Genomic DNA, 22,090 nt, shown 5'->3' with positions numbered 1-22,090 from the left:
AAGGTGGGTCACGCGTATGTAAGTGCATCATACAAGGATGTTGTAAGGAATCGTCAGGACACAGGTAAGTGTGGATCCAAATGCAAGAGTTTATTTTCAGTACAGGCAGGAAGGACTTGTGAGGCAAAATAGAAGGGTAGTCGTAAACAGGAGGGGAATGGTGAAGGGGAGAGTCGAGGGCAGTCCAAGTCCAAACCAGAAGGTAGAAACCGAGGTTGTGTAAGGGGCTAAGAGTGAGGTGGTGTTTAGGGGGAAAGCAACAGAAACAAGAAACGCTCGGTATGCATGAGAATAAAATACTTCGCGAGGATACTATGGGAAAAGGGAGGTTATAAAAGAAACTAAAATGAGAGACTGGTGTAATTAATCAGTAATCAGGCGACAGTGATCTACGTTTGGGCAGAGAAAGGCTTGTGGGTACGACTGACGCCGTTACAGATATACAAAAAGATTAGCCCTTGTATGCCTCGGTTGTGGTTCTCTTCAAAACTGTACTATTACTGAACCAATTATATCTTAAATGACATTTTATAGCATTACTAACTGTGTTGTGAAGTGTCCTGGTGAATTTCTTCCTAAATCAATGCTCATTACATATCTGAAAGTAAGACGATGAGTTTCTGAATTTCTTTGGCTCGCAGCATGCTGTCTAGCTTTGAGGATCTTTTGGTCTACTTCACTTTGTCTCGCAGGTCCTATTTATTTTCTCATTAATAATAAAAACCTTCATTTAAAAACTGCATTTTGTGTTTTAAATATTGGACAAAGATAACACAAGTAAATTTGTTTAATGATTTGTCACAAGTGGCATGAAGCAGGCCAAATGACATGAGGCCTGTTTCCATAATACAATGCTTTGAAATGAATGCAGCATTACAGCATTGGGAAAACCAACCACAACAACTGACCATAATCACCAAGACCACATGGGAGACTATTGAAATTATAACCTGAACAATAAGGGAGACTCTTGAAATTATAACCTGAACAATAAGGGGGACTCTTAATTAAAACATGTTGACAAATGGCAACTAAAATATTTAAACTATTCAAAGATGCTCCAGACAAAATGTCCGTTTTTTCCATGAGCTAACACAAAAGTATTTAACGTGCATTAAATCACATCACAGGATCTCACAGTAATATTTAAATAAACATCTTTACATTACATTTACAGTACTGGGCAGATCCTCTTATAGTGACTGATACATATTCATCAGTATGACAGCATGTGTGCTCTCTGAGGATCAAATCTTACTGTACCTGCTCTACCAGGTGAGCTTCAGCAGAGCTAATGTGATAAAACTCTGATCATGCATGACTGAACATACACTGATCTTTGACCCCTGAATGGGACAGAGAAAAGCAGTGCAGATACGTTTGTGTGTGTGTAAAAGAGAACGAAATAATTTATCATCTCTCAGACTCTCATGGTTATTATTGGGAGATCACCTCTGCTCTTCATCTGAGTGGTTTAGTCCATTCATATTAACTCCTCTGTTGTCATGGTTACTGTTCCATTCACTGTACTTCCTTTCTAGAGCTCCTGAATTTTTTTCCTCAGCTGCACAATCACCAGCACTGCTGCCACAAGCCCCGCCCCCGTCAGAGCCAGGAGCACCGTCAACACCGTCACTGTGGAGCTCTGATCTGGACATGGCTGGACGTCTGCAACAGACAGACATAAAAATGGTCAGAAATTATGAACAACTCTTTAAACAGTACAGAGTTATAATCATATGTGTATATACCAGAGTGGTCACTGTGATGGGATTGTGGGACAGGGGCAGTTCAGCTCCAGTTCCTGACAAAAAGATCTCAACAGCATCACGATCTTAACAAGTGGATACGCATAATGTTTCACCAGTTACTATAGTAACCACTTCTACAGATTTGTGTGTGTTCTCTGGTGAGCTCAGCACCTCCCACCTCCATATCAGTATCCAATCAAATTCAATCAGGAAGTAACTAGTACAGTGATGGAGAACTGTTTAGAAATCAAACTAAAACAAATCTGGATCTTGTAGAGAGATATTGTTGTAAATGTAGAATAGAAACATACTGAGAGTTCAAAGTGAATGAACCAGTGGAGAGAATGAGCTACACAAAGGGGGGGGGGGGGGGTACATAACAACAACAACAACAACAACAACAACCACCACCACCACCACCACCACCACCCTGATCACCACCTGTGCTCCGTCATAACTATGATCACTGCTGAAGCTCCAGTCTGTCATATTAACACACAGCATAATTACTGCACCATCACTGACTACATTTACTTATTAACACACAGCATAATTACTGCACCATCACTGACTACATTTACTTATTAACACACAGCATAATTACTGCACCATCACTGACTACATTTACATATTAACACACAGCATAATTACTGCACCATCACTGACTACATTTACATATTAACACACAGCATAATTACTACAGTGAACAGTGTTATTGAGGGTGAAGTATTTGTTGACTTATTGAGGGTCGTATGTAGAGGGATTGAGCTCCAGGACAAGGCCAAACTAAAAAAAAACAACCAACCAAACAAACAAGCCATACTAGAAATAAAAATTATTATTATTATTAGTTGGTTACATTTATTTAGCACCTTTTTCAAATTCAAGGACACTTTACAGGCAGAAATCAGCTTTAACACTCAAATCACTCACAGACAGATGAGAAGCAGCAGCAAATTTACACACAGTGTTCTCTCTATCAGAAACTACAGACTCCTGGGGGACTGAACCAGGTGTAGGGGAAGGGGAGGAGGTTCAGACCAAGACAGAGCACCAACCATCACTGAACACACACACACACACACACACACACACACACACACACACACACACAGAGCACCAACCATCACTGAACATAAACACACACACACACACACAGAGCACCAACCATCACTGAACATACACACACACACACACAGAGCACCAACCATCACTGAACATAAACACACACACACACACACACACACAGAGCACCAACCATCACTGGACATACACACACACACACACACACACACACACAGAGCACCAACCATCACTGAACATAAACACACACACACACACACACACACACACACACACACACACACACACATCTATATTCATACACAATTCATATTGATACAGGACAGTTTTAGAGTATCCAGTCATCCTAACCTCCATGTTTTTGGGAGGTTCCCTCTGGGGTCCTACACAGACACTGGGAGAACACGGAAACTCTACGCAGATAGGGACTCAGATGCAAACATGCCAACCACCAAGCCCTGCTGCCCAAAACAACCAACTGTCCCAACTGAACACAAACAAAATTAAGTACAATAACCCTCCCTACTCCCAAAAACAAACAAACAGAGGTAAAGAACTGAGCAAATAAAAAAGGTGTCAAACTTCCCAACTACGATTCACACAGGACTACTACAATACACTATACACAGAATAATATTTACAACAGTGAACACGTCCAGAAAAAGGGGAAGCAATAAGTCAGAATGATTTAACAAACAGAGGCCCAAAACCACAACAATCGGCAAACAACGCTCACTGAACAAACACAAGCAGCCACAGCAGCAGTGGATATGAATCGCAGCCTGTTGCTTCTTCCCGGGCTTCCCCTTATGCGTGCGGTAGAATGAGGCAGCAGCCCAGGACAATTCCAGCACAGGACAGAAGACTTGATCAGGTGGAGGAGGAGCATCATGAAGGGGAGGAGCCATAGGATGTAAGATAAATGTAAACAAACACAAATAACCCTACCCATAACGCAAACAGGGTTGTAACACCTTCAAATACCAACACTTCAATTTTTCTGACTCATCACTCAATAACTCATGATTGTTTTGGTATGAGTAAGCAGGTATCACACCAAGTGCCGTAAAACATCAGTGGCTGGATCCAAGAGTGTCCATGTGAGAATCCACCACAAAGAGTCCAGTGAAAATCAACCAGGTCCACATGCTCTATTGGGGATATGCTTAATAAATAGGACCTCAACTAAGACCAAGACCTCAAACTATGACACTCAGTTCATGCTGTTGACATGATCCTAGCATTCATAGTCAAACTAATACTGAAGCACTGATGTGCATGTAAACATAGTTACTGATACTATGCACAACCCCCTCCCCAACATAGTAATTCTAGGCAACATTAAAATCACAGTAACCACACTTACCTTCCACAGTATCTGTGTATGTCTGTATAATCTCTTCATTCTTAGTGTCTCTGATGCTGTAAACTCCACTATCAGATGGTGTGGTTCCTTGCAGCTCCACAGCAGAGATGAGCGACACTCTCCGAGTGTATTCAGGTTTACACTTCAGTGAGTGTCCAGCCACTGTACAGATCTGTCCACTAGAGGGAGCAGCTGCACCTTTGCTGTTATAAATCACCTCCACTGACTCTGATATGAGCAAATCCAGCACCAGAGGTTCACCAGGCTTAATCTGAATTGAGGAATTCTGGGCTGTGGAAAAAAACAATTAGAAACTTCAATGTAATATACAACTGATTTGACCATGTAACCTCAGAATTACAAATCTGATATAAACATTTAAACATTACATACAAGCTCCTTCTGTTTTTCCCCACATATCTGATATTTGAAGTTTACAATTCTATGATCTACTTTATTTACCACAGATAAATAAAATTCTCTCTGTCTACATAAATAATGGTTTAGTAACAATAACTAGGTAATCCATGAGGACACTTACCCTCTATCTGTAGACTCACATCACAGATGTCTTTCCCATTACAGCTGCAGGTGTACCAGGTCTTCTTAGTGTAATCGGCATCAGTGATGGTGAGGGAGAGATCTCCCTTCAGGTACTGATCATGGGACATGTGAAATCCCTCCCCTGACTGGCAGGATGTCTGGTTACACTGAGCCAGAATGTCAAGTTGTTTATAGGACACAGTCCATGTGACCAGACCAGAACACGTCTGAGTGCAGGGGAGAGTAGCAGCATCATGAAGATTCACCTTTACTGAAGGAAAAGAGCCTGAAAGAGACATTAAGAAAAGAGTTTAAAACGTTATGAAAGTTTATGAACTCTTTAGAAGTTTCGATATTTCTGCATATATATGAACTAAAACTTCAGATTGTCAAACAAGTCCTGAAAGTGGATAAAGACAAACAAATCAAACAAAAATATTAGACTGTCATTTATTTATAGAGGAAAATGACCCAATGTTTCCTATCAATGCAATAAATATCAACTTGTAAAAATATTTATTGTTCTTTAGAATGTTAATTTATTTTTTGTCATATCCATGCATGATACAGCATATATAATACATCCCACACTAAAATAATTCCCTACACAACTGAACCACAGTCCCTCAGTGGCTTTTAATGAAAGCAATACAGATCTGATATTTTATCAGGCAACATTCAAATGCAAGATATCAGTATCAGATCAGCAGAGAAAAACTGGTATCATGCTCTCTCTATAAATAAAGTAAAACTAAAAATATCAACCCATTCAGTCAGGCTACTTAAATATTCTTGGATACTCAAACATGCATTTCTATGTAAGAGCAGAACTGACTGATACTGCTCATTAGTACGGCTGCAGGGACATCTGTGCCTTCTATGTCTGTGTCTACATGACCATTCTGGTGAGCTTTTAATTAAAGGGTTCTGAAATGCAAGTCTATTAGCAAAATGACAGGGAATCTGTCCAATTAAATTCATGAATTAAATAATTTTGACTCTGGGGGTGGGCCTATAGCAGCCTGGCCCTTCTCCGTGTTCTCCGTGTTATTAATAAAACACTACTGTCTATGTACATGCTACCTTAGCCAGCTGACTCTCAATTTTATGTAATATAAAGATGATTAAATAATACATAAAGGTCAAGCAAGTCCAATAGTTCAGTTAACACACCAAAATCAAAGATGAAATTCTGATGACCTAAGAGAACCTGTTTTGACCATTTACCTGCTATGACTGTCAGCAGCTGTAACAGCAAAACAAAGTGACATCTGCTGCAGAATAGCATGACTGAGGAGACAAAAGAGAACCAGTCAGTACTGTACAGAGGAGACAGGAGAACCCAGTCAGTACTGTACAGAGGAGACAGGAGAACCCAGTCAGTACTGCACAGAGGAGGCAGAAGAACCCAGTCAGTACTGTACAGAGGAGACAGAAGGACCCAGTCAGTACTGTACAGAGGAGGCAGGGGGAACCCAGTCAGTACTGTACAGAGGAGACAGGAGGACCCAGTCAGTACTGTACAGAGGAGACAGGAGGACCCAGTCAGTACTGTACAGAGGAGACAGGAGAACCCAGTCAGTACTGTACAGAGGAGACAGAAGGACCCAGTCAGTACTGTACAGAGGAGACAGGAGAACCCAGTCAGTACTGTACAGGTAGGAGCAGCTGAGTAAATCTCACAGTGATCACTATTAGGAAAAAAGTCACTTATTTACAGTACCCTGATTACACCACCTGCCATAAAAGAAACAGGACTAAAGCACCATCTATCCCACAGTAGAAACAGGACTAAACCCTACTACACCTCAGCAGCACAGTAATCCTCCTTTACCAGAGGGGGTTAGTCCAGGGTCCAGAACATCACAGTCCTGCCTGCCAGTACATTGTGTCACTGTTCAGTTCCCTTATTTGCAGCAGTCATGCTGTGTTTGATATTTCTGGCAACACTAAACTACTCATCAGACGGGACTAATTTTCCAGTCATGTATGTAAAGCAACTTTACCACAAGACCTCTAGAGTGTATGACAGACTCACACACAGGATCAGAAACCTCAGCATAAATTACAGACATGTCAGTGGCTACTGGATTTACGTGTTACCATCTCACTAAAACATCCACGTGTGATACGTAGCTTTCGTTGAAAGAAACCAGTAAATATTTTTCACATATCTGCACAGAATTACATACGTGTAGGGGAATTTACTTAAAACTTCTGAAAGGTCATTTGCCTCCTTAAGAACTTCCGTGATTGGAGAAAAAAGCGCCAAAACTTAACAACCCCCGAAATTACAGAAAACCGCCATTTACAGCAGGAAATTAAACTTGAAACTTGAAACATGAAACTTGAAAAAGGTGCAAGAATTTTTGCAGACGCTGCAGTAGGTAAAATGACTGACATGGCGAGAGTAAAATCACTAAAGAACGAGGGAAATTATTACATTACCGCACCTGGCCATGTCAAATGAATCCTGTCTGAATATTCTTAACACACATGAGGTTCTTAATCCGGTTCTGGGGACCCACCGCCCTGCACAGTTTCCCATCTGATCCAGCTCATGAAAGACTTCATGACCCAGAACACCTGAAACTCTCCGCCTGTGGATGCACTGTTACCAGTCTTAAATGTACGTGGCAAACACGGAAATAAACCTGAAACAGTTTTTCTTTGGGCTGATAAGATGTTCCTGGCGACATGCGGAATCAATTAGTCTGTAATGCACCTATAAAACAGGAGAATTGTAACGGTCAGTAATTTGCGGACTGTCCCCTTAAGTTACGTTTACGTAAAAGGCGTGTGCACGTAGGCCACGCGGAAGAGTTGGTTTTGTACTGTGCGTGACGGACGTTGCTGGACCCAGATCTTCATTTATCGTTATTTACTTCTTTTGTAACGCGTTATGAGCCGTGGATGTTTTTACAACTCATGTATGAGCTGTCTACAATACTCCAGGAGCGAGCCTGTGTCACGTGGTGAATAATCCAGCAAGTTTACTACTAAACTGAGTGATTCTGCTCCGCATCTCCTCCACGTGCTTCACACGCTTCTCTCTACCAGTTCCAAAGATCTGCTCATCTGGGTTGGAGTATAATTTAAACAGGACTAACTCCAAGCGTTACAGTATGTACTAAAGTAGACAGTTACTGTAGGTGCAAGGCAGGTGTTCTTAATAAAGTGACCGGTGAGTTTATGTAGCAACATTCGTACTTGGGCTGTTTATCTAACGACCTCGGAAATATTGTTCCGGAGAAAAATGTGATTTAAAAAGTAGAGGTAGTGATACCCACTGGTTAAGTACAGAATGAGACAGTGTTTTTCAATATTATTATTATTATTATTAAGAATATTTTGAATATTATTATTTAATAGCAATAAAGGTTTGTACGCCACATGGACATGACCTCCTACCAAACGCATTTACTGAGGTAACTGCACGCAGGAGACACACAGTCCATCTACTGAACTGCAGCATAAGAAGGCAGAACAGCACGCGGAGGGAACAAAGCGCACAGCTACTATCGCTCAGTGCACGAGCTAAAGTCCCTAAATGAACACATGAACCCGTTCAACAGTCCGCGAGACCAACCAGAGTTCTTAGCAGACATGCAAACTTTAAAACAGCTGCACTAAACATTACATATTAACTTATTATCTATGTAGCTGGCTAGTTGCGTTCATAAATCAGACTTTCTGACAGCTAGCGCGCATATTTGGACGGTAATCAGAAGTAAATCGACATACAAACACTTTTAAACTCACCGCTAAATGTCACACTTGAACCTCGCGCTTCAGAAATGAAACCAATGGATTTGTGCTCGTGCTTGATTCATTCTAGAGTGACCACAGAGCCGGAAATAGAAAAAGCGTTTTGAAGCTTGAACACTTTTAACTTTTACCATCAAATAAGGTAGAGTATTTTATAAAAGCACTATTATAATAATAATTATAATTCTTTAATTTCTAAAGTCATAAATTGATGGCATTTTATCAGTTTTGTTTAATGATAAGCTGTTCACAATTTAGAACTTCAATTTAAAATATATAAAATATTTTTGCTCTTAAATGTGACTTAGTAAGATGTGTTCTGGGTGCATTCTAAATGTATTCTGAATAAATTACTGTTTTATGTATTGTAATAGAATACATCACATTATTCAACCATCAAAGTATTCTGCCAAACCCTGGATGTATGTACCCAAATCAGCAATGAGATTTTAATGACATGCACAACAGTCCATTTGGTTTTATTAGTTGCTTTTATTGAAACAACAAATGTCATGCTTTTCGATGCAACAGAACAGTTTTAAAAGCTGGAAATAAATACATAGATAACTAACAAACTACCTAAATAAATACTACTATATAGTAGTATTAATACGTACTACATATGTAATGATGAGATACAGGATGAGGTCTGTACTACATATGTAATGATGATGAGATACAGGATGAGGTCTGTACTACATACGTAATGATGATGAGATACAGGATGAGGTCTGTACTACATACGTAATGATGAGATACAGGATGAGGTCTGTACTACATACGTAATGATGAGATACAGGATGAGGTCTGTACTACATACGTAATGATGAGATACAGGATGAGGTCTGTACTACATATGTAATGATGAGATACAGGATGAGGTCTACTACATATGTAATGATGAGATACAGGATGAGGTCTGTACTACATATGTAATGATGAGATACAGGATGAGGTCTGTACTACATATGTAGTGATGATGAGATACAGGATGAGGTCTGTACTACATATGTAATGATGAGATACAGGATGAGGTCTGTACTACATATGTAATGATGAGATACAGGATGAGGTCTGTACTACATACGTAATGATGAGATACAGGATGAGGTCTGTACTACATATGTAATGATGAGATACAGGATGAGGTCTGTACTACATATATAATGATGAGATACAGGATGAGGTCTGTACTACATATGTAATGATGAGATACAGGATGAGGTCTGTACTACATATGTAGTGATGATGAGATACAGGATGAGGTCTGTACTACATATGTAAGCTGCGTCACATCCCAGTGTGCTTCAACGAGGGTGAAAAGACTGATGATGATGATGGTGATGATGATGGAATATTGGAGCACTGTGTTGTAGAGTAAATGTCTTTCAACAAACATTTTAGGTATAAACGTCAGTGCCTTCAGTGTCCTACTTTGGAACACTCTTCCTATATGACTGAATAATTATATGTTCCTGTAGGCCTGAGTAACTTTTACTCTCTATGTTCCTGCATGTTTGAGTAATTATTATTGCACTGTATATTCCTGCATATCTGAGTAATTATTATTATTATTATTACTCTGCATTGTCACGGTTGTCCCCTCCCTGTCATCTCGGTCACTTTAGCAATCCTGTCAAGCTCTGTTTTGGCTTTCCAACTTGGTTTTCTTTCCATGAGCTTCTTTGTTTTGATTTTTCTGTTACTCCCCCTTGTCTGGTTGTTCTGCCTCTTTTCTCCTGTTTCTAGTTGTTCCTTGTTAATTCGTGTATATGTTCCTTGTTAACTCGTGTGTATATTCCTTGTTAACTTGTGTATATATTTCTAGTGTCTCTCCAGTCTTGTCGCTGGTTATTGTTCACTCAGCCTGTGTTTATTGTACTAAGCCTCCATTTATACTAAGGTCCTTCTTCATTTCATGTTGTTGCCTTGTAACCTGTTCCCAGTTGTGTTTCTGTCAGTGTATTGGTTCTATCGTGTTTAGCTTTCATTTTCTTTATCTTTTGTGGGTCTGTCCGTCTCAATATGTTGACTCATTCCACTGACCCTGATTTTCTGTTCCAGTGTGTTCCAGAGAGCTTGCGTCCTCTCATTGGCCTGTTCCAATATTCTCCAAAACGCCGCAGAGCACCATTGGTCTGTTCCAACGTGCTTCTCCAATTTTTATTGGCTCTCCCGTTGCTGTCCCAGCATCCTGCCACACTTCTGACTTAAAGCATTCGGTAAGTGAAGCCAGGCTCCCTTTTTTACATTTTCCCTTCAATTTGTTGCGCTCAATTTATTTCTATGGCTTTTATTCCCCATCTCGGTACGTCCAGACTTTACTGTAAAAGTGAGATTTAATGGGCAAAGTTAGTGGCCAGACCGACAGACCGAGCTAACTAGCTGCTCGTTAACCTGTCTGTGTCGGACACAGTGCAAGTTTTCTCTCAGACATCTTGGTTATCAGTTGTGGGTGAATGAATGAATGAAGTTAATGAAGTCCTTTCCACTTCATCTGAAGTTAACATTTGCGGTACAATGACCTGTGCTACTGAAAATGACTGATTGTTATTTCAAACAACAATTAAATAGCACTTAAGCTTCACTAGCTGGGGATACAGAGTTATCTGGTTAACTGCAAAGAAGCTCCGTTTATCAAAGTCCATTTTCAAACACATGTTATTAACATAGTCCTGAGTAATGTACATTAATGCTGATTTAAAAAATGTTTAGGCATCAATTTTAGCATTAATTTTGGTTTGTTTCTCTTGATCCCTTAGAATGTTTTCCAAACTGGCATCTCCATATTCCAGGCCAGCGCCTGTGAGGGTGAGGTGAGTGGCTACATATACAGCTGAGAGAGCAGAGACATACAAATTAGTGGAAGGTGTGCTGGTTAAGTCCACCAAGAGGGTTGCTACTTGTGCTCGCTCTGACGGGGAGCATTTTGTAGTGGCCCATTTAAAAAAAAAAAAGATGATTGTCATCGAATTGGTTGTCTTATTTCAATGGCTACAATTTATCAGAAAAATACGGCAGCTCTAAAATGTATTTCAGTCCATCCACAGGAGTGTTTATAACAGATGAGGTCACAGTATCTTCAGATCTGGAAGTATAATGCTGCAATGCTGTCTGTCCTCCCTCCCCAACCTATAAAGACCTTCCTGACTGGAAAGCAGACTAGTGTGCACTCTCAGGGAGGATTGTCAGTGTAAGTATTATTTGTAAAAATATTAGCCTAATTAAATATATGCTATGACCCTTAGTGTCATAAGAGATACAATTACCCTTAATCTTAATCTGCACATATCTTATACCGACCATAACAAACCATTACTGAAATGACAAACATGACACTTGTTTTTAAGCTCTAAACTCGATTGACTGTTTTTGTTTTTTTAATTAAGTGTCATTTGTTGTATTTACTGATCTGTGAATCATTCGGGTCATTAATCATGAGAGGGTTTAAAAGGATTTATTACTATCAACATAGTACTAGACACATTTCTGGAGGCACCGCGCTAACTTGCATTGATCTAACACGAAATTTCTGAGATGTGCTCCCTCTGAATGATTTCATTAGGGCGCCTTTAGGCAGAGGTTACACGCGGTTTTAATTTTTGAAACATTTTGAATCAAGTTTCAGGACGGAAAAAGTATCCATCTGCATAGATAATAAATTAATATGTAATATTTCGTGAAGCTGCCAGGAACGGCAAGGGTGATGCTTTCTATAAGGTAACAGTTAATATAAAATATTAATAGATACACTTGATCATCTTACTGAACTGGGCGGCTGAACCTGAGCTTACGCGACAATCGGCGACCTGCCTCCAAACGTCTCTCCGTGTCCGTGTCTCCGCCTCGGCCGCTGTACTCGAACAGAAAGCTGAAGTCAAACTCGGGTTCCCATTTCGGGTCGGCGTGGCTTAGACTGCGTGGATACGGCTGCCTATCCTCTGCTCGGAGAGGAACAGGGGCGCTCGCATCCTGCGCAGTCACAGCGCACCTCTTAACTTTCACGTGAAAAAACAAATAAACCGCACACTCACACACGCGCGCGCGCTTGCTTCCTTCCTTCTCTGCCTGCCGGTCCACGTGCGTCAGTTTACAGAAGGAAAGCTGTTTGTTTGTTTACATTTATCCGCAAGCATACATGCCTGCCTGAGTTGAAACGGATTGGCCTGCCACTTGTGTGTCTTGGTGAATTGTAGGTTGAAAGAACCATAAAGGGAAAGAGAAGGGTTTGGAGTAGAAAAAAACTTTGACATTTCAAGTTCCAACATCTCTAGCGGTTAGTTTAAAAGTGTTTATATATTCTGACAGCGCTAGCTCAGGACTCAGCAAGATAGGACGGAAAAAGTATCTGGAAAGATAATAAGTAAATATGTAATATTTAGTGCAGCTGTTTTAAAGTGTGCATGTCTGCTAAGAACTCTGGTTGGTCTCGCGGACTGTTGAACGGGTTCATGTGTTCATTGAGGGACTTTAGCTCGTGCACTGAGCGATAGTAGCTGTGCGCTTTGTTCCCTCCGCGTGCTGTTCTGTCTTCTTATGCTGCAGTTCAGTAGATGGACTGTGTGTCTCCTGCGTGCAGTTACCTCAGAGTAAATGCGTTTGGTAGGAGATAATGTCCATGTGGCGTACAAACCTTTATTGCTATTAAATAATAATATTCAAAAAACACTGTCACACTCTGTACTTAGCCAGTGGGTTTCACAACCTCTATTTTTTATCCCACATTTGTCTCCACAATAATATTTGCGAGGTCGTTAGATAAACAGCCCAAGTACGAATGTTGCTACAAAAACTCAGCGGTCACTTTATTAAGAACACCTGCCTTGCACATACAGTAACTGTCTACTTTAGTACATACTGTAACGCTTGGAGTTAGTCCTGTTTAAATTATACTCCAACCCAGATTAGCAGATCTTTGGAACTGGTAGAGAGAATCTTGGAGGAAACGTGGAGGAGATGCGGACCAGAATCAGTTTAGTAGTAAACTTGCTGGTTTATTCACCACGTGGCACAGGATCGCTCCTGGAGTATTGTAGACAGCTCATACATGAGTTGTAAAAACATCCACAGCTCATAACGCGTTACTAAAGAAGTAAATAACGATAAATGAAGAGCTGGGTCCAGCAACGTCCGTCACGCACAGTACAAAGCAACTCTTCCGCGTGGCCTACGTGCACACTCCTTTTACGTAAACGTAACTTAAGGGGACAGTCCGCAAATTACTGACCGTTACAATACTCCTGTTTTATAGGTGCATTACAGACTAATTGATTCTGCATGTTGCCAGGAACAGTTTATCAGCCCAAAGAAAAACTGTTTCGGGTTTATTTCCGTGTTTGTCATGAACATTTAAGGCTGGTAACAGTGCATCCACTGGCGGACAGCTTCAGGTTTTCTGGGTCATCAAGTCTTTCATGAGCTGGATCAGTTGGGAAACTGTACAGGGCGGTGGGTCCGCAGAACCAGGGTTCAGAACCTCATGTGTGTTAAGAATATTCAGACAGGATTCATTTGACATGGCAAGGTGTGGTAATGTAATTATTTTCTGCGTTCCTCAGTGATTTTACTCTCGCCATGTCAGTCATTTTACCTACTGCAGCGTCAGCAAGAATTCTTGCGCCTTTTTCCTGCTATAAACGGCTATTTGCTGTAATCTCAGGGGTTTTTAATCCCGGGCGACTATCCAGGGTTCACATATCAGAGTTTGGGCGCTTTTTTCTCCAGTCACGGAAGTTCTCGAGTGGGCAAATGACTTCTCAGAGGTTTTAAGTACATTTCCCTAACCTGCTAATGTTCAAACCCAAGTCATTATTACTATAAGCAGTTTCATTAAATGCCAGAATTTGTGCAGAAGATGTCTGAAATATTCTGTGGTTTCTTTCAACTAAAGCTGCGTTTCACACGTGGATGTTTTAGTGAGACGGTAATACATAAATTCAGTAGCCACTGACGTCTGTAATTTATCCCGAGGTTTCTGATCCTGTGTGAGTCTGTCATACACTCTAGAGGTCTTGTGGTAAAGTTGCTTTATGTACACGACTGGAAAATGAGTCCCGTTTGATTAGTACTTTAGTGTTGCCGGAAATATCAAACACAGCATGACTGCTGGGAATAAGGGAGCTGAACAGTGACGCAACGTACTGGCAGGCAGGACTGTGATGTTCTGGACCCTGGACTAACCCCCTCTGGTAAAGGAGGATTACTGTGCTGCTGAGGTGTAGTGGGGTTTAGTCCCATTTCTACTGTGGGATAGATGGTGCCTTAGTCCTGTTTCTTTTATGGCAGGGGGTATAATCAGGGTACTGTAAATAAGTGACTTTTTAACTAATAGTGATCACTCTGAGATTTACTCAGCTGCTTCTACCTGTACAGTACTGACTGGGTTCTCCTGTCTCCTCTGTACAGTACTGACTGGGTGCTCCTGTCTCCTCTGTACAGTACTGATTGGGTGCTCCTGTCTCCTCTGTACAGTACTGACTGGGTCCTCCTGTCTCCTCTGTACAGTACTGACTGGGTCCTCCTGTCTCCTCTGTACAGTACTGACTGGGTCCTCCTGTCTCCTCTGTACAGTACTGACTGGGTTCTCCTGTCCCCTCTCTACAGTACTGACTGGGTCCTCCTGTCTCTTCTGTACAGTACTGACTGGGTTCTCCTGTCTCCTCTGTACAGTACTGACTGGGTTCTCTTTTGTCTCCGCAGTCATGCTGAGCAGGTGTCACTGTGTTCTGCTGTTACAGCTGCTGACAGTCATAGCTGGTAAGTGGACAGAACAGGTTCTCTCAGGTCATCAGAATTTCATCCATGACTTTGGTGTGTTAACCGGACTATTGTACCGGCTTGACCTTTATCTTTATTTAATCTTTTTTATATTTAATAAAATAATTATTAAAATTAATTAAATGTATAAATCCTGATGGTTGTTTCTAATAATTCATTTTGCGCTGCACAGCATAAACAATATCATCCATTTGTTTAACATTTAAAAGGATTGTAAACATATTTATTGCATTGCTGCTATTCATGAGAATTGTACTATATAACTCACTGTGGATGCTCGGCTCGTCGTACCTACTGTATAACTACAGTGTCTGTCTCACTCATAGACCCCATTCATAGTCAGCTGGCTAAGGCAGCATGAACACAGTGATGATTCACTAATAATATCGTAACCCTTTCTTCAGAACACTGAGAAGGTTTAGGCTGCTATAGGCCCGCCCACGGAGTGAGAAACATAAAATTAATTAATTTCATTGGACAGATTGCCTGTCATTTTGCTAATAGACTTGCATTTCAGAACCCTTTCATTAAAAGATCACCAGAATGGTCATGTAGACACAGACATAGAAGGCACAGATGTCTCTGCAGTTGTACTAGTGAGCAGTATCAGTCAGTTCTGCTCTTACTTAGAAATGCATCTTTGAGTAACCAAGAATATTCATGTAGCCTAAGTGAATGGGTTAATTATTTTTTGTTTTACTGTATTTATAGAGAGAGCATGATACCAGTTTCTCTTTACTGATCTGATACTGATGTCTTGCATTTGATTGTCGTCTAATATCAATACCAATCTGATATTTTTCCATTAAAAGCCACTGTGGTTCAGTTGTGTAGGGAATTATTTTTTGTATTATATATGCTGTATCATGCATGGATATAACAGATAAAATAAATAACATTCTAAATAATAAATATTGTTTACAAGTTGATATTTATTGCCTTGATATGAAACATTGGATCATTTTCCTCTATAAATAATATTATTATAGACTAATATTGGGTCTAATATTTGGTTTAATTAGTTTGATTTGTTTTTCTTTTTACTTTCAGGACTTGTTTGACAATCTGATGAAGTTTTAGTTCATATATATGCAGAAATATAGAAACTTCTAAAGAGTTCCTAAACTTTCAAGCACCAGTGTAACATTTTAAACTCTCTTTTCTTAATGTCTCTTTCAGGCTCTTTTCCTTCAGTAAAGGTGAATCTTCGTGATGCTGCTACTCTCCCCTGCAATGAGAAGTGTTCTGGTCTGCTCACATGGACTGTGTCCTATAAACAACTTGACATTCTGGCTCAGTGTAACCAGACATCCTGCCAGTCAGAGGAGGGATTTCACATGTCCCATGATCAGTACCTGAAGGGAGATCTCTCCCTCACCATCACTGATGCTGATTACACTAAGAGGACCTGGTACACCTTCTCTTGTAGTGGTAAAGACATCTGTGATGTGAGTCTACAGATAGAGGGTAAGTGTCCTCATGGATTACATAGTAATTGTTACTATACCATTATTTATGTAGACAGAGAGAACTTTATTTATCTGGGGTATATAAGGTAGAACATAGGAAACTTCACAAACATCAGATATGTGGGGAAGAACAGAAGGAGCTTGTATAATGTTTAAATGTTTATATCAGATTTGCAGTTCTGAGGTTACTGCAAATCAGTTGTATATTACATAGAAGTTGCTAATTGTTTTTTTCCACAGCCTGTAATTCTTCATTTCAGATTAAGCTTGGTGAACCATTGGTGCTGGACTTGCTCATATCAGAGTCAGTTGAGGTGATTTATACCAGCACAGGTGCAGCTGCTCCCTCTAGTGGACAGATCTGCACAGTGGCTGGACACTCACTGAAGTGTAAACCTGAATACACTCGGAGAGCGTCACTCATCTCTGCTGTAGAGCTGAGAGGAACCACACCATCTGATAGTGGAGTTTACAGCATCAGAGATATTAAGAATGAAGAGATTATTCAGACATACACAGTTACTGTGGAAGGTAAGTGTGGTTACTGTGAGTTTAATGTTGCCTAGAATTACTTTACGCATACCCCCTCCCAACATAGTATCAGTAACTATGTTTACATGCACATCAGTGGTTCAGTATTAGTTTGACTATGAATGCTAGGATCATGTAAACAGCATGGACTGAGTGTCTCAGTTTGGGGTCTTGGTCTTAGTTGAGGTCCTGTTTATCTAAGCATATCCCCAATAGAGCATGTGGACCCGGTTGATTTTCACTGGACTCTTTGTGGTGGATTCTCACACAGACACTCTTGGATCCAGCCACTGATGTTTTACAGCACTTGGTGTGATGCCTGCTTACTGATATCAAAACAATCATGAGTGACTGAGTTGGAAAAATTAAAGTGTTTGAATTTGAAGGTGTTACAACCTTGTTTGTGTTATGGGTAGGGTTATTTGTGTTTGTTTACATTTATGTTACATCCTGTGGCTCCTCCCCTTCATGATTCTCCTCCTCCACCTGATCAAATCTTTTGTCCTGGGCTGCTGTGTTGCGCCTTGACTGGCTGCCTCATTCTACCGCGCACATAAGGGGAAGACTGGGAAGGAGCAACAGGCTGCAATTCATATCCACTGTTGCTATGGCTGCTTGTGTTTGTTCAGGGAGTGTTTGCCGATTGTTGTGGTTTTAGGCCTCTGCTTGTTAAATCATTCTGACTTATCGCGTCCCCTTTTTCTGGACGTGTTCACTGTTATAAATATTATTCTGTGTATAGTGTATTATAGTAGTCCTACGTGAATCGTAGTTGGGAAGTGTGGAGTTTGACACCTTTTTTATTTGCTCAGTTCTTTACTTCTGTTAGTTTTTGGGAATAGGGAGGGTTATTGTACTTAATTTTGTTTGTGTTCAGTTGGGAGAGTTGGTTGTTTTGGGCAGCAGGGCTTGGTGGTTGGCATGTTTGCATCCGAGTCCCTATCTGGGTGGAGTTTCCGTGTTCTTCCTGTGTCTGTGTAGGACCCCAGAGGAAACCTCCCAAAAACATGGTGTGTGTGTGTGTGTGTGTGTGTGTGTGTGTGTGTGTGTGTCTGTGTGTGTGTCTGTGTGTGTGTCTGTGTGTGTGTGTGTGTGTGTGTGTGTGTGTGTGTGTGTGTGTGTATGTGTGTGTGTGTGTGTGTGTGTTCAGTGATGGTTGGTACTCTGTCCTGGTCTAAACCTCCTCCCCTTCCCCTACACCTGGTTCAGTCCCGCAGGAGTCTGTAGTTTCTGATAGAGAGAATGCTGTGTGTAAATTTGCTGCTGCTTCTCATCTGTCTGTGAGTGATTTGAGTGTAAAAGCTGATTTATGCCTGTAAAGTGTCCTTTAATTTGAAAAAGGTGCTAAATAAATGTAACCAACTAATAATAATAATTTTTATTTCTAGTATGGCTTTTTCTTTTTATTTATTTGTCCTGAAGCTCAATCCGTCTACATACGACCCTCAATAAATCAACAAATACTTCACCCTCAATATCACTGTTCACTGTAGTAATTATGCTGTGTGTTAATATGTAAATGTAGTCAGTGATGGTGCAGTAATTATGCTGGGTGTTAATATGACAGACCGGAGCTTCAGCAGTGATCATAGTTATGATGGAGCACAGGTGGTGATCAGGGTGGTTGTTGTTGTTGTTGTTGTTGTTGTTGTGTACCCCCCCCCCCTTTGTGTGGCTCATTCTCTCCACTGGTTCATTCACTTTGAACTCTGAATATATTTCTATTCTACATTTACAACAATATCTCTCTACAAGATCCAGATTTGTTTTAGTTTGATTTCTAAACAGTTCTCCATCGCTGTAATAGTTACTTCCTGATTGAATTTGATTAGATACTGATATGGAGGTGGGAGGTGCTGAGCTCACCAGAGGACACGGACACTTCTACAGAAGTGGTTACTATGGTAACTGGTGAAACATTATGCATACCTACTTGTTAAGATCTTGTGTAGTGATGCTGTTGTGATCTTTTTGTCAGGAACTGGAGCTGAACTGCCCCTGTCCCACAATCCCTCTCGATCCCATCACAGTGTTCACTCTGGTACATACACACATGATTATAACTCAATACTGTTTAAATAGTGGTTTATATTTACTGACAGTTCTTTGTGTCTGTTGCAGAAGTCCAGCCATGTCCAGATCAGAGCTCCACAGTGACGGTGTTGACGGTGCTCCTGGCTCTGACGTGGGCGGGGCTTGTGGCAGCAGTGCTGGTGATTGTGCAGCTGAGGAAAAAAATCAGCAGTGAATGGAGACTGTAACCATGACAACAGAGGAGTTAATATGAATGGACTAAACCACTCAGATGAAGAGCAGAGGTGATCTCCCAGTAATAACCATGAGGAAGTCTAAAAGAGATGATACATTATTTGGCTCTCTTGTACACACACACACACACACACACACACACATGTACCCACACTGCCTTTCTCTGTACCATTCAGGGGTCAGAGATCAGTGTGTGTTTGATCGTACCTGATCAGAGTTTTCTGACGTTAGCACTCCTGACCTCACCTGGTAGAGCAGGTACAGTAAGATGCATCTCCAGAATCATGGTTTGATCCTCAGAGAGCACACATGATGTCATACTGATAAACATACTTCAGTCATTATAAGAGCATCTGCCCAGTACTGTAAATGTAATGCAAAGATGTTTATGTACAAATGTAATATAAAGATGTTTATGTAAATATTATTATGCGATCCTGTGATGTAATTTAATGCACATGTAAATGCTTTTGTGTCAAGTCATGGAAAAACAGGTATTTTATTTCTGTAGCATCTTTTAAATTTTATTTGCCTTTTATTTAAGAGTCTCCCCTTATTGTCCAGGTTATATTTTCAAGAGTTCACTTGTGGTCTTGGTGATTATGATCAGTTGTTGTGGTTGGTTTTTCCAATGCTGTAATGCCGCATTAATTTCAAAGCATTCTGCTCAATAAGTAGCTACGGTTTGCCTGCCCAGGTAAAGCAATCTCCAATATTAAGTAAATCAGACATGTATTATGGAAACAGGCCTGCTTCATGTCATTTCTTTTTGAGAAAGATTGACAGACCCTGTGATGTTTACTGTTTTTATCAGCTGGCTATTATTAAATGCACTTGCTAGTTAACAGTGTCTGTGGAGTAATCTGTCTAAGGGCAAGAGTAGTTCACTAGAGGTACAGCTGAGATGCGTATAGATAACAAGATGAATCAACAGGCATTAAGTAACTATAAAGTAAAGATTGTAAACAAACAGTGAGTTGTATTAGAATCAGTAGAGTTCTCATAAAGTGCAGATATGTGCTTAACTACATTTATTTGTAATAAGCTGAACATTTGACAAATTTTATGCTTGTACATTAAACCTTTAAGGATCAGTATCAAAATAAATGATTCCAAAGGGAGGATGAAGGCATTAATGAAAGGAGAGGAGAGAAGGAGAAGGAGTACACAGACTGGTGCTTTTGGTATAATATGTAGTTTGGATGTCACGGAACGCTCGACTCCCGCGAGTCACGTGGTTTGGCCCGCCACGTGCAGTGGGAGGATCCTCATTTGTGGCCACACCTGCACCTCATTTGTTTATAAGTATTTAAACCCTCGTCATAGTGTGCAAGATCGTTGGTCATTGTGGATGTAACTTCTTAATGTCATGGTTAATGTTCTTGTTATCGTTAAACGTATACGTGTGTATTGTGCTTGTTTCATGTTAACCGTTACAGGTTCATGGTTTTTCGTGAGTAATACTTGTGAGTGCCGTTATCGTTCTGTGTAAATAAATTACGTCCCAGTCACTGGAGTCTGTGCGTCCTGCGCCTCACCCTGCGGCACTCGGGCCACCACGCGTTACATTGAAGCTTGAGGTCCACTGTTGAGTCCCTTTGCCAAGCCTGGTGGCTGTAGCCTTCAAATTCAGGGAGATAAAATGTCATCATTACAAAATTTGTACTGCCAGGAGTTGCTTAATGTTTATCTTTAAAAAATTAGAAATTTTATTTTTCATCTGTCAGCACTACTTTGAGCCAATGATGTTTTAAACTTTGCTCATGAATATTAATGAGGTGTTTTGCTCTGTGCCTCTGCAAATCCAACTGCTTCTCTTGCCGTGCCTTATGGGTAAAAACCTGCCATGTGTTTTGTTTTTTTTGTTTTTTATCTCAGACATATAAGATGTAATGCGTTTATTTTGAAATACAAGAAGAAATCATGTTTTACGGAACTTTTTGTTTAAATGTATTACTGTATTTTGATGCCTAATGCATTGTTACCAAAATACAATATTTTAAATGCATCTATGCTCTGTTTATCCTGAAACTGTCGATTAGTCTGATTGATATTTTTGATATTTTGAAGTAAATGTTACAAGTCCCAGTTTGAACACAATTTATTGCAGTAACAGACACAAAATGAATACTTTTAATAATGTTTGAGGCATTTAAAATGTTTGATAATTTGGGGGAGCCTTTATGGAAATGATTCATGTGAAATAGCTGTTATTTCTTAACAAGTGTTAGCAAGTAAAAACAGCGCACTAAAAGAAAAACTTTTGATCAGTGGATTTATGTTAGAGCACCAACTGGTTAAAAATTGATCTAAAGTATTGATCTAAAACTCTAATGTATATATTTCAGTTTACTTTAAGCTCTCGCGAGGAACTTGTCAGGGATCCCCACTCTCACCTTCTTTCCTGGTATCACAGTGTGGATATAAATTCATAATTTGATGCTTTATTTGGATGATACTTTGTTATTTGTGACTGACCCAGTTAATTCGGTACCCACACTTATTATAATTATTGAATCCTTTTTTGAGGGAAG

At 40.3% G+C, this 22,090-nt stretch overlaps 2 protein-coding genes across 4 annotated transcripts; one reads left to right on the top strand and one right to left on the bottom strand.

Moving 5' to 3' along the window:
- Positions 1 to 771: 771 nt before the first annotated feature.
- LOC118241395 (uncharacterized) lies at positions 772 to 8,634 on the bottom strand. 3 transcript variants are annotated; one of them, XM_081711764.1, is made up of 5 exons: positions 8,506 to 8,634; positions 5,971 to 6,033; positions 4,742 to 5,029; positions 4,201 to 4,491; positions 772 to 1,668 (listed from the first exon to the last, which is right to left on the bottom strand). In XM_081711764.1, exons 2-5 carry the CDS (start codon positions 6,029 to 6,031, stop codon positions 1,538 to 1,540), a joined length of 771 nt encoding a protein of 256 aa, XP_081567890.1. In that variant the 5' UTR covers positions 6,032 to 6,033; positions 8,506 to 8,634; the 3' UTR covers positions 772 to 1,537. The 3 variants fall into 3 exon arrangements, with proteins under 3 accessions (XP_081567890.1, XP_081567897.1, XP_081567904.1); XM_081711771.1 differs by lacking the exon at positions 8,506 to 8,634 and adding an exon at positions 7,197 to 7,330; XM_081711778.1 differs by lacking the exons at positions 5,971 to 6,033; positions 8,506 to 8,634 and adding an exon at positions 7,197 to 7,324.
- LOC118241401 (uncharacterized) lies at positions 7,505 to 21,564 on the top strand. Its single transcript, XM_081711759.1, has 10 exons — positions 7,505 to 7,927; positions 8,582 to 8,653; positions 10,576 to 10,733; positions 11,274 to 11,327; positions 11,652 to 11,704; positions 15,211 to 15,267; positions 16,468 to 16,755; positions 16,998 to 17,288; positions 19,267 to 19,329; positions 19,410 to 21,564. Exons 6-10 carry the CDS (start codon positions 15,213 to 15,215, stop codon positions 19,547 to 19,549), a joined length of 837 nt encoding a protein of 278 aa, XP_081567885.1. The 5' UTR covers positions 7,505 to 7,927; positions 8,582 to 8,653; positions 10,576 to 10,733; positions 11,274 to 11,327; positions 11,652 to 11,704; positions 15,211 to 15,212; the 3' UTR covers positions 19,550 to 21,564.
- Positions 21,565 to 22,090: the final 526 nt, after the last annotated feature.

This window comes from Electrophorus electricus, chromosome 1 (genome assembly GCF_041902795.1).
Source record: "Electrophorus electricus isolate QZ-2024a chromosome 1, ASM4190279v1, whole genome shotgun sequence".
Classification (NCBI taxonomy): domain Eukaryota; kingdom Metazoa; phylum Chordata; class Actinopteri; order Gymnotiformes; family Gymnotidae; genus Electrophorus; species Electrophorus electricus.
This window is presented reverse-complemented; position numbering and strand designations above follow the sequence as displayed.

What these genes read in the sequence shown, in the direction of transcription:
- LOC118241395 (XM_081711764.1), bottom strand. Translation starts at nt 6,031, where the DNA reads ATGCTATTCTGCAGCAGATGTCACTTTGTTTTGCTGTTACAGCTGCTG. An exon ending in GCTGCTGACAGTCATAGCAG is followed by an intron (nt 5,030 to 5,970) that starts GTAAATGGTCAA and finishes TGTCTCTTTCAG; the next exon opens with GCTCTTTTCCTTCAGTAAAG. An exon ending in ATACACAGATACTGTGGAAG is followed by an intron (nt 1,669 to 4,200) that starts GTAAGTGTGGTT and finishes TGTCTGTTGCAG; the next exon opens with ACGTCCAGCCATGTCCAGAT.
- LOC118241401 (XM_081711759.1), top strand. Translation starts at nt 15,213, where the DNA reads ATGCTGAGCAGGTGTCACTGTGTTCTGCTGTTACAGCTGCTGACAGTC. An exon ending in GCTGCTGACAGTCATAGCTG is followed by an intron (nt 15,268 to 16,467) that starts GTAAGTGGACAG and finishes TGTCTCTTTCAG; the next exon opens with GCTCTTTTCCTTCAGTAAAG. An exon ending in TGTGAGTCTACAGATAGAGG is followed by an intron (nt 16,756 to 16,997) that starts GTAAGTGTCCTC and finishes TTTTTTCCACAG; the next exon opens with CCTGTAATTCTTCATTTCAG.